The 12,442-nt window shown below is 41.5% G+C and overlaps 1 protein-coding gene across 11 annotated transcripts in view; it reads left to right on the forward strand.

The window, feature by feature from the left end:
- Nucleotides 1-786: 786 nt before the first annotated feature.
- Nucleotides 787-12,442, forward strand: part of RGS7 (regulator of G protein signaling 7) — a 228,464-nt gene continuing 216,808 nt past the window's right edge. For 2 of the 11 annotated variants that reach the window (XM_048485428.1, XM_048485436.1), the window contains exons 1-2: nt 787-1,005; nt 2,080-2,206. In XM_048485428.1, coding sequence (XP_048341385.1) covers nt 2,129-2,206 — 78 coding nt within the window. In that variant the 5' untranslated portion in view covers nt 787-1,005; nt 2,080-2,128. The remainder of the gene's footprint in view (nt 1,006-2,079; nt 2,207-12,442) is intronic. The other 9 variants (XM_048485469.1, XM_048485477.1, XM_048485495.1 and 6 more) reach the window with 7 other exon arrangements.

Below are 12,442 nucleotides of genomic sequence, written 5' to 3' on the forward strand. Positions count from 1 at the left end.
TCATGCCCTAGGGGCGGGTGGGGGTGTGGCCCCACCCCCGAACCCCCCCATAAAAAATCTATACCTACGTCCCTGCAAAAACAGCTTGCAATATCAATCTCTCACGCTTCATTTTATTATCTTTTGAGGTAAGTTAGGACGAGAGGATGACAGGCGTAAGGTCTTCCACTGAGCATCCATGGCAGACTGGGGATTGAACCATTGCTCTCTGAGCTCCCAGTCCTACCCTATTGCTGGCATGGACTGTGGGCATTTTGTTTCCATATTGTTGACAGCCAGTCCCTAAACTATGAATGATTTGGTCTTAAATGGTGACTTGTAGGCTGCACTGTCGCCAGGCGGAAGCGATAAGAAAAAAGGAAGTGCCCCCGCGCATGTACAGAATGCACGTTTCTTACCTGTGAGAAGGGGGAAAAAACCACCTACGGTCTGTCAGCAATTCTGTACTGTGCGGCTTCCAGTCGGGTTGTCCTTCGGTTTCACAAGTTAAGCATAGCCAGAACATAAGCCATTTATGCAAATTGACCTCATTTCCCCCAGGACATCGTATTTGCAGAGTGCATGCTTACAGGTGGGAGCAATACTTCTTTCGCCTTCTTTGGAGCCTGGATCCATCCTGCCCAAATCACCCGCGAGGCTGCTGCCGAAAGCCGCTGGCGGCCGCAGCTCCTTTCCCAGGTTTTCGGCTGGGGAGGCGAGAAGAGCGCGTTTGCAGCTGGTTGTGCCGGAGCGGCGGCGGCACCTTTGACGTTCCCTTTCCCCACGTGACAGGCGGCCTCGCTCCATTCCCGGCAGGGGCGGGGAGGCGCTGCCTCCGCTTCTGCAAAGCTTTGGGGGAGTCGCGAGCTCAGGAGGAGCAGCGGCGGCGGAGAGGAGCCTGTCCGCATTGTTTATGTGATGAACGAGCCTGGCTTCCTGCCGTCTGCTGACAGACACCGCACCGGGGGCCACTCGGGAAGGAGGGAGAAAGCTGCCGCGGTGCAGTGAGTGACCTTGGCCCAGGAGGTAAATACAGCACGGCGGGAAGTGGGGAGAATTTGTACCCCCCCCCCCCCTCGTCCCCCGGTTGGCTCTCGTGGCATTTGGGGGTGAAGCTTGCCAAGAAGCCCAGCGCGGGCTGGGAGGGGACGGCTGGCGGCGCCCATGGCGCTGTCCGCGGTGCTGAAATCACAGGCAGAGTCTCCGCTTTCACTGCAGGGCAAAACAATCTCGCCTGCCATTAGCTGTGGAAAGGCACACAGGCGTATATGTACGCTTCGGGGGCTGCGGAAACGAGGGAAAGACATGAGAGGAAGCGGTGGATGGAAAAACTGCTGTAGCAAAGACGGGATATTGATATACATATTTTTAAAAAGAATGTTTGGACTTCGGCAGACCCTTTCGATTCGCTGCGGTGACCAGGGCTGCCTTTAGTTAGATCTCATTCTTCCACCTCCAAGCAAAGAGTGAGACACAGCATGCTCTGTTAGTTGTGTTTGTGAAGCAACTGTTTAATTGGGGAGGAGTAAAGGGAGGGATTGAAAGGAAGGTTAATTTAGAAAGACCCCGGCAGAGACAGATGTGACTATAATTTATACTATGCAGACGGGCCGTCTGTTACAGAAGGAACCCTACTTGAGCTCATTTGTTTGTTTGAAGAAGAGCAGAAGTTGCTTAATCTGTTAGCAAATATTGAAGGGAAAATGTGGTTGCCCCACCCTGCTGGAACTAGGAGCAAAAGGCTGCCCAGTGACCAACTTTTTGAGAGAATGGAAGCAGGAATGGTCAGCTTAACATTGATCCTCTTTAGCATCCTGATGAAGTCTTTCATATGACAAGTCAGTTAACTCTATGTTAGGTTATCAAAGTGTATGCCCTCCCTCTTAAACAGGGAAATTATGAATAAGTATTAGGAAGAAATACCTAGTACTTTGTCCCGATGTACCACACTGGATGTTTGTGTGTTTGTGAATGTTTCACATGGATTAGTGAACCTGGTTTTCATTAAGTGTCCTAAGAAAAAATCGAAGCTTTTAATTCACCCACATGAGATGAAGGCCTGCAAAATGTCTTAACTGAGATCACTTTTTTGGTTTACAGGGGCAAATTGCTCTGCAAAAGATTTCTCAACAGACCAAACTATTGAATCATGGCACAAGGAAATAATTATGGACAGAGCAGTAATGGGGTAGCTGATGAATCCCCAAACATGTTGGTGTACAGAAAGGTAGGAAACATTTTCAGATACTTAGACACAGCTCCCCCTCCCCCACCCTTAATTTCCTTCTTGGCCAATACATCAATATTGTATATCACTATTGATTAGTCCTTTAGAAATATTGCTTAAACTTCTTCTGCCTAATTTATTCCACTGTTGCTGATAATGAAAAGGAAGAAAGCAGAACTATTGGAAACTTCAAGATCAAAGTCACTCTTCATCCATTTTTTGTGTGAAATTATGCCAGTCTAATGTTGTCACCATGAAAGCAAAATTGATGTGTGAAAATAAAATTATAGACTTTTCCCTGGCACAATCACATGGGCACACATGAGCATACAAGCACACACATATAAGAAGAACTCTTGTAATTATCATTATACCACTCTAAGTCCCTTCAGTTTACAACTGGCCAAAGATATTAAAAACATTTGAACTAAAATATGGGGTAAAAGGTTAAAATTTGGTTAATTATAGTCTGACAAAGACTCTGCATTTGAAATTAGTCCTTTTCCTTTTAACTTTCTAGTGGAAAAAAACAGGTGTTGTTATTACAAAATGTAGACAACAATTTTAAAAGCAAACAAAAAGGGTTCAGCCTCAAGACAAAGGGTACAGATCTGTGAGAATTTTATTCCTCTTTTCCACTTGGGGTGGGGGGGGGAAAGGACTTACCTTTCCTATTTGAAATTAATGGGATTTGTGCATGATCAAAGCTGTTCCATGGTCCTTCTCATTTTGGCTGGAAGTGTTCTGACTGGATTTGTGTGTAGTTTTTACCAATAGATTTTCTAGCACTATAATTTTAAGAATAATGTTGCCATAAAGCAACACTCAAACATTCAGTATCAGTAATGAATTTCATTTGGATACTGCACTTTGAGTAGAGTTGTTGCACAGGGAGTTTTTGTGGATTTGGGTTATTAAAGTCGTTGACTGCATAACTGAATTGGGAAATTCTCCTTTGATCTCCACAGATATGGAATTTCAGTGATTTAATTTTTTGTGCTATATTTATTATTCTAGCTGAATTAAAAGTATTTAATATGACTATCTTATATTTATTATAGTCATGGTGGAGGTTGTGAAGTGGTAATCATTACAAACATGAGTCTATAGAGCATGCTCAAGAAGAATAAAAACATCTGCAATCATATTATTATTTCATAAAAAGACTACCCATGAAAAGTACAAAGATTGATGGTATGTCATTGGTGTTGTAATTGTTGTATATCACAGAGCACTCAAGTCTCTAAGAGCAATTTAGCAAACAGAACAAACTACACGGGGGATTTTTGAAATGCTTCCTTGGGGTGGGCTAACAGTGAACCACTGTGTTTTCTAGTTTTATAAGTAAATATAATATGTTTCTGCATCTATATTTTTAACATGATCTGTGTGCTAACTTTAGCACATACCCAATGTATTGTCTTTAAAATCCTAGATTATAGTTGATTGATAACTATGGATCAGGAATTTCCATATTTCCTAATGTGAGTGCCTAATTTCATAAGTGTATTCATATTGTAGTTAGACAACATCAATAGACCTTAATTTAGCCTAGTGAATGTTAATTGTCAACCTTATTAATTAAATATGTTCATGAAAATTTATTGTTTTGCAAGTGCCTATGGAAAAGGAGGTAATATACAGCATATACAGCATAATCTGAACATGCAAATAATATTTTGATATACTAAACACTCATTGGAATTATAATCCTAAAATGTTAATTAACTTAACAGATGCAATAAGTAGGGCATGGGAACGGATGACTATGTACGAAATTTTGTGTTGTGCTACATAGCATTAAACCCAGGTGTTTGATATGTTTTTATTCCACTAAGGTTTTTGTTTTGGCAGAGTTATTCCAGAAGTGCCTCATGTGTATTAGGGAGCATAACTATGGTGTTAATTTCATAGATTTCTGTGTACTGTTAACAGTGATTCATACTTAGTGCTGGTGTTGTGATGTATCTTTGCAGTTCTCACTAGAGTTGCTATGTGATTCCCACAGAACTAGACAAAAGTATTCTTGGTTCCTTTAGGAATGCCTCATAATCTGTTTCAACATCTCTGGTACGAGAAGGTGTCTATGGAGTAGGCAGTGAAATAAAGACTGATGATGATAATTTAAAGTATGTTGTTTTCAGTCAAGGAACAAATGACTTTGCTATTGGCATAATGAGATGAAGGAATAATTTCTGTGTCTGGAACATAATAATATGAGAATGTTGGGGGCAATCTATGTATTATGTAGAATGACAATGACTGAAGTGATAACATTGCAAACACAAGCATCATATTTTTGAATGTTTGGCGAACACACAAGGACTACCCAATTTCTTGCTTTCACCTGAAACCAGTTTTCAGGGAAATGAATAGGAAGTTATGTCAAGATTAATCAAGGAGATAAAAATTTAGTGTTAGTGTGTTGCTTGAAAATCCTTGAGCTATCGTACAAAATCACAGGTTAACTACTAAGTATCATATATGAAGGGTCTCATTGCCAATTATATATTATTCATACAGAGAGACAGTTTCTGAAAAATGCATTCTGACCTGAAATGAAGACACTGTCCTTTCTAAGGTTTCCACAAACTGTATTTAGTCTCTGATATTTTCAAACATGGAGGACCTTGCTAAACATGACTCAGATTTTTAAAAAACCTTATTTTTTTCCTAAGGGTTAAAGTCCCACAAAACATAGTTATTCAATCATCTTTGTCTTTTCTCATGAGTTTCTTCAACTCAATCAATCAACACTTGCAGGTGTATGCTGTCAATCTGGCTCAGTGGTAGCTGTAACCTGGAAGGTACTGTCGGGAGGATCTCTCAGAAATAGTGCTGCTTGTGTGGGATGTAGCTGCTATAGTACTGCATGTGTGGGATGTAGCTACTATCTCCTTCTATGCTCCTTGGATACTGCAGAGAAAACTGGATGTACCAGAGACAGCTCTGTACTTATATATGTAGAATTGCTCAGTTGTATATGCAGAGGATGCAAGAGTCTGATTTTAATAGCAAAAAGGGATACGCAGGTGAAGAACACAGAATTCTTACTTCCATGCAGCCCTCCCCGCATGTGACTTTTCTCCCAGCCAAGTTAAATCTTGTATGAGAAACTGACTGAGAAGTCTTTGGGAGGTACCCATGGGGAGGGACAGTACTGGATTCCATACTGATTTTTGTTTTTACAGTTAGACTTCCACTTGCTTCATTCAATAGGAATGGGCAGTTCTGGGTCTGAATATACAGAATAGTTACTGTTGCCATCAAATCCTAATTTGGCACTGTATTTGCAGGTAAGTTTTAATACAACTATTAATACAACTGATTCTTCCTGCCAATTGTTTCCTGGTATCTGTGACACAAACATTAGCTATGCTGCTTCTGTTTCACTTATGCCTCCTTTGTATTCCTAGTCGCTTGCTGGTTTATTGCCTACCTGCCCAATGGAGCGGACTTTCATTCATTCATTCATTCATTCATTCATTCATTCATTCATTCATTCATTCATTCATTCATTCATTCATTCATTCATTCATTCATTCATTCATTCATTCATTTATCGCATTTATAAACTTGCCCCACCCTGAAGGGCTAGTGTGAAGCAGGCCTGCTTAAAGAGGCCTGGGTGACAGAAACAGTATGGCAGCAGGCCCTAATTTAAATAAAAGCAAGGTGATTGGTCGATGGAAGGCACTGTTGCCCGTGGCCAATGTAAGGGGGGCGCTAAAATGCTGCTAGATAAACAGAAAGACAGAGAGAGCCTGTCAGTCAGTTCTTTATGGAGAGTTCTGAAGAGAACAGCTTGTGTTCAGTTGAGAGCAGAGTCTGTGGAGTGAAGTCTCTCCGGTCTGTCTCTGGGGTAAAGGAATTCTGGTCAGGCTCAGATAGCTGGCAGGATTCTAGTGACTTTCCTCAAGCAAAGGAAGCTTGTGAGAGGAAGGAAGGCACTGGCTTTTTGGTGCAGAGTGAAGCGCTGGCCAGAGGCTTGTCAGTAGACACTGAACAGACCTAGGGGTCTGTCCTTCCCCTGTACAACACCAGTCTGGGAAAAGCCTATTCCAGAGGCAGTGAGGCCAGTTTGGGAGTAGTGTGAGAGAGGGAGGCTTTGTATGCCAGAATCTCACAGGGCATAGACTGGGTGTGTGTGTATATTCAGTGGGTTGTGGATCAGAAAGGACTAGTGTCTGTGAGGAAAAGCAAAGTGTATAAAAGCCAAGTCGTTTCTGAAGAGACACCTGCGTGTGTCTGGGTATGTGTGTGAAACCTAAATAACAACTGAAGCCCTGTAACTTTTAAGTGAGAAGAACCTCTCTGAAACCATCCAGCATTAGTACCTCTCTGAGCCAGTTTAAGAAGCTTTTCTTTTGTTTTCAAAATAAATTTCATTTGTTGTGTTCAAGTTACCCTCGTGCCAGCCTGCGTTTGTGTGTGAGAGGTGGAAGAGTGCCTGTCTGAGAGACTAGGATCCCAGCCAATTTTGAGTTCCCTCCATTTTTGTATATGGGACTCAAGGACATTCCCCTCAGACCAACAGCGAATGTGAGGTGGGATCCTTTATTATATTTGGCAGCCAGCAGCAGTTTTGGGATTCCCAGGTCCTTCGCTTTAGTGGTGGCAGCAGAGTAAAAAGAAGATCCCTGAACACTAGCCTGGGATATTTTGGGTGGCAAAGGAAACCCCACTGGTCAGTTTAGTGGGAACCTTGATTGTAGGCCACCCGTCCCGTTACAATTGGTGGCTAGTGGTGAGTTAATATCTCTCTCCTTCGCCTTGAATATAAGGGACCCTGTTACAACAACTATTAATACAACTGATGCTTCCTGCCAGTTGTTTCCTGGTATCTGTGACACAAACATTAGCTATGCTGCTGCTGTTTCACTTATGCCTCCTTTGTATTCCTAGTAGCTTGCTGGTTTATTGGCTACCTGCCCAATAGATCAGGGTACTTATGTTGTGTGTGGCTAATTGACATGCCTTAGTGCAGAGGTGACGAACCTCTGCATTCCTGGGATCTAAACTATATTCCAAAGAGTGTTCCAAGAACTAGAATTGTGTTTTGTCATTGAACCAAACTCTTCATGCATGGTTAGACTCTATGATTAAATAGGCATTACTTAAGACTTTATATTCAGTCAGACAGGGCTGGGACGTAGTGGTGAGGACACTGGACTAGAATGAGGGAGGCAATGATTCAAATCCTCACTCTGCCATGAAGTTCACTGCGTGACCTTGGGCCAGTCACTCTTGTTCTCTTGCTCTAACCTACGTCCATGTGTGATTAGAAAGGAGGGGAGAAATATGTCTGCTGCCTGAACTGCTTGAAGGAAAGGGGAATTAAAATATGTGAAACAGATATTACCTACAAACCCTTATGTGTGTGTAAAGTGTTGTCAAGTTGCAATTGGCTTGTGGTGACCCCATGTGATGGAGTTACCCCAAATCCCTTTCCTCAATTGACTTTGATGAGCCAGCTGCTAATATGAATCTACATGGAGAGCAACCACTCTGGTAATGGAGACAGATGATACACAGAATCCTCCCATTTATGGCTCTCCCCCAATCATGGGAAGCATGGTGTCAGTTAAGACTGTTGTCAGTTTCTGGCAGTTGCTCTGGCTGAGGGGACTCTGGCAGGTTGAGAAAAGATCAGGGTGTTTAGTTTAGCAGAGTTAGTGAATAACATTCTGTGTCGGTTATTTCCTTTGTGGTTACATCTATAATGGTTCTACCTGAGGGGTGAAGTTGTCACAAAGTTTCCAACTTGACTGGCTTTCTAAATAAAACCTGCCTACTTTGGTTACCTTCTTTTTTAATGTTAACATTGGTATGGAGATTAGTCTTTTTAACTTTCTCATGCTGTCCACAATCTTGGATATGTAGATCTGAAAAGGAGAATTGAGTTTTTCTTACTTGTGGGGAGGGGTATTCTCAGCAATATGGCAACCACTTCCTCTTGTTTATCCAGAAGTGTGCAGGGGTCCTTCTGGGAAAAAATAGGGTCCTGCAGATGGCAGCTGTCTGTATTAAAGGCCTCATGGGTGAGCTAGGGCAGTTTAAATGTCCTTAAGGGAAAACAGTTCCATAGCAAGGCGAAGTCGCCTTCCTTGACTGTAAACTGGCAGTCGCTATCCCCAGTTCACCACACTTCAGCAAACGACTTTCAAGGCAAGTGAGAAGCAGAAGTTGTTTGCTAGTGTCTTCCTTCACAGTCTTCCTTGGAGGTCTCCCTTCCGACTCAGCTTAACTTCCAAGATCTGATAAAGTTGGGGTATACTAGACCATTACACATCTCACCAGCCCCTACAAGAGCAGTAATATTAGATTATATAATATGTCTCATGTAACAAAAACCTTTCAAGTGAAACTGTGGGCAGAATTTTATCTTATCTTGACTGGAATTTGGTAGAATCACTTTTAGAGATCAGACATTATTTTGTAGACTCCCTCTGCCTCACAGGCTATCAGTTGACAACCCCTGGTGTAAGGAATGTCCCCTGCATTTACCAACTTTGCCTGAGCAGAAATTACTGTGCCATCTACAAATTCTGCTGGAGCAGTTAGTGACACATTTCCAGACACATATTGAATAGTGCACATAGTGTTTGTGGCATGAAAGAAGATTTATGCCTTCATTCTGGTATACAGGATGATATTTTATTGATGCTGAATTTAGGCAAACTCTTTGAAGCTTTTAACTCCCAATAGAACGAAACTATTTTGTGTTACTGGAACATAGAGCTTTTCTAGCATATGCACATTTCAAGGTACTAAAAGAGAAATGCAGAAAACATGAAATGTTTTCAGCCAAAAGTAAAGTTTCAGAGAGAAAATCCATTCAAGAATAATTGCTTGTAAAATGTTTAGGTAGCCCTTTCCCAAATTTCAATGTATTTAGAACTGTATTTTCAAAGGATTTCATGGCTGGAATCACTAGGATGTTGTGGGTTTTTCAGGTTGTATGGCTGTGTTCCAGTAATATTTTCTCCTGATGTTTTGCCTGCATATGTGACGTCACATATGCAGACAAAATGTCAGGAGAAAATACTACTGGAACACAGCCATGCAACCCGAAAAACCCACAACATCCTAGTGATTTTGGCTGTGAAAGCCTTCAACAATACATTGAACATCTCTATGGGGAGAAATTGTTCCAAGACACCCGGAGATTGGAAAAACTCCAGATCAGGAAAGCACACCTATGATTCTCTGAAGATGCCACCCACAGATGCAGGTGACATGTCAGGAGAAGATACTACTGGAACACGGCCATACAACCCCAAAAACCCACATCATCCTAGATTTAGAATTGATATTTATCATCAACCCTTGTGAGGCAAGAGCATGTAAGCATTGCAGTGGAAAATGCCCTAGCTAAGCTAGATCTTCATATAATTCTAAGCCTCATTTATTCTAAAAACATAATTAGATGAGAGGAATGATCAAAGTTACCAATTCTTTCAAGCAGAGGTCATTAGGGCAGTACAAGAATGATTTTAATGCGTGTCCTACTTTGTATGCCAATATTGCTAGCTGCACTGGGCACTGTTCTAAGTTGGTAGGACAGTTTTTAAAGGCAGAACTCCTAAGCAGGTCTACTCAGAACAGGGGTAGGGAACCTGCGGCTCTCCAGATGTTCAGGAACTACAATTCCCATCAGCCCCTACCAGCATGGCCAATTGGCCATGCTGACAGAGGCTGATGGAAATTGTAGTTCCTGAACATCTGGAGAGCCGCAGGTTCCCTACCCCTGACTCAGAAGAAAATCCCATTTTATTAAGCATTGCTGATTCCTGGGAATGTGGTTTTTTGAATTACAGCCTAAATTTTTTGAATTAACTCAATAATGAAAGAAAAAAAGGCACTGCACAGAGAAGGGACCATGGTTCAGTAGCCAAAGGCTGGCTTCGCAGGTAGAAAACCCAACCTGTGGCATCTCCAGTTAAATATTTCCTGAGCAACAGTGGAGAAAAGGTAAGGTGGAACCACTGACCACGAGAGAGGGCGCAACTAGTTTAGGTATTCTGATGGTTAGACACACCATCAGGCAGCCTCTTCTGCTTCCAAATATTACTTGAACAACAGTTTTAAGTAAAAACACAGTACTGATCATGCTTATTTAAATTTGCATTCAAAAAGAAAGTAGTAGAGTTCATTTGTTAGTTCAGTCCGCCCTTGCACTTTCCTCCTAGGTCCTCCACTCAAAGAGCAGAAGTGCAGAGCATCCTGCAGTGCACATGAACAGCCCAATCTGCATCTGCTTGGGTTAGCATTCTATTCTTATGGAGTCTGTCCAAACAAGCCTGTGGAACTGCATGAAATCCCCTGCACCCCCAGCCCACTAGGGTTCCTACGTCCCACTTTGGAAAATGCCACATTATATAAGCTTTATTCCCAGTCTGAAGATACTTGCATGCCAGGGACTTGTGCCTTAAGGGTAAGCTCTTTCTTAAAATAGAATGCCAGCTGTATTACATTTGAAAGATGCCATCCTAATTATGATATAACATTTGTCGCATAGTTGGTGTTGGCCTACATTTGGGGAAAGTATACACTTTCATGCTAGTAGCCTGTGGCAGATATGAACATATCAAAGGTATTTGTTTTATTCCCTACTTAACTTTTTCCAGCCAGTATTTACTCAAGATACACTGCAGTTATTTTTTTAATGTTATTCAGAAAGTAATCTTTTATTTTTTTCTTCCTTCTAAATAGCTAGACTACAGACAAACTACAAAGACACTGTACCTGCAACCTGTATTTAAACCTGTAATATTGCAATAAGGAAACATTCCTTAGGTTTCCTGGGAAGACTCCCACTTTTTATTGCTACATATGGTAATAAGAAATGAAAATGGGAAATTGTATTTTCTTCTCTGGTGTTGACTTAAAATGACCTTGCACTTCATTATAATGTCAGAAATTCTGACTACTCTTTTAAAAGTTTTGTTTGCTGTCCTACCAACTATTCAGGCACCTCTAGTTAAGTGTCAGCTTGTATAATTGCAGGGCTGCCCTTGAGTTACTCATTAAGGGTATCATCCTTGGTTCAAAGTATTTGATGCTATGGTATACTTAGGCTACAATAAATTCAGCAAAGAACAAGACATGTTTAAGTACACTGAAATAAAAAGGACTGAGTATACTTTATTGTGTGCTATTAGGTACCAAGAGTAATTTCATATCAGTGCCTGAGTTAAAGTAGTCAGGCATTTTAGCACTTGCCATCAGCCAGTAGAAGAACTCATGGTATACAATTTCCACCATTTTAGAGTATGCTCAGAATGTACTGAGCTCTTTCCTCCCCTTCCCCTCAAGCATAGAATATCAAAATAGTAGCTGGTAGCAAAGTATTAGAAAAAAAGCAGACTGTAATATATTTTGCACCTCTGATGTATTATGGTCTCATTTACAGCAGAAATGAATGAAGCTTCTTTCCTTGCTTAGCATGCTACTAGGTTGTTGATTGGATGCAGGAAATACAGGCAGTCTGAAATAGGACATTAGCACCACATCCCAGAATCATCCTGGAATTAAGTAATTCCCTGAGAGCAAATCACCAGCCACTGACTCTTATAAAGTTTCCAGATAAGTCAGGCATCTCATTACTAAGAAAGGCCACTGGAACCACTAGACTGACAGCTTGCCTATCAGTTTCTGGTCTTTCTGATTGCTTTAGTGACTTACTAGCCCTTGGATCTGACCTTTGGGATATGACGGAGCTGCTGTTTTTAGCTTTGTACCCAATGTGTTACCACAGGATATCTTAACATAATCAGAGAGCCCTGTGGTTACTGCTGTGAGTTCATGTTGAGTTGACAGCTGTATTCTGTTTATGAAGAAGACATTCTTGTGTCCACACAGATGCTTACTAGTTTGGTTGAGCATGATGTTTACATAGACCTTCATGGGAGTGAACCTGGTAATTTGGCAGCTATAGCAGTCTCAGTACATGGAGGAGATCATTATCTGGAGCTTCCTAGCTCTTTGAGGAGAAGGTGCAACTGCTTAGCAAGACTGAGCATATTTCTGAATTGACTGAACTATCAGAGTGGATCTTAAGGTGACACCACTTCTCCATTTGCAGCACCCACTGAACTATGTTCATGCTGAAAGTCATGTGACCACATTTGCAGGAAACTAGGCCAGTACTATTCATAACTTTTCTGAAACTTTATGGCATTAAAGTTAGGGTACTATCCTAATGGATAATAAATGGGTTCAGCGCATGGAAAA

Source organism: Sphaerodactylus townsendi, linkage group LG01 (assembly GCF_021028975.2).
Source record: "Sphaerodactylus townsendi isolate TG3544 linkage group LG01, MPM_Stown_v2.3, whole genome shotgun sequence".
Classification (NCBI taxonomy): domain Eukaryota; kingdom Metazoa; phylum Chordata; class Lepidosauria; order Squamata; family Sphaerodactylidae; genus Sphaerodactylus; species Sphaerodactylus townsendi.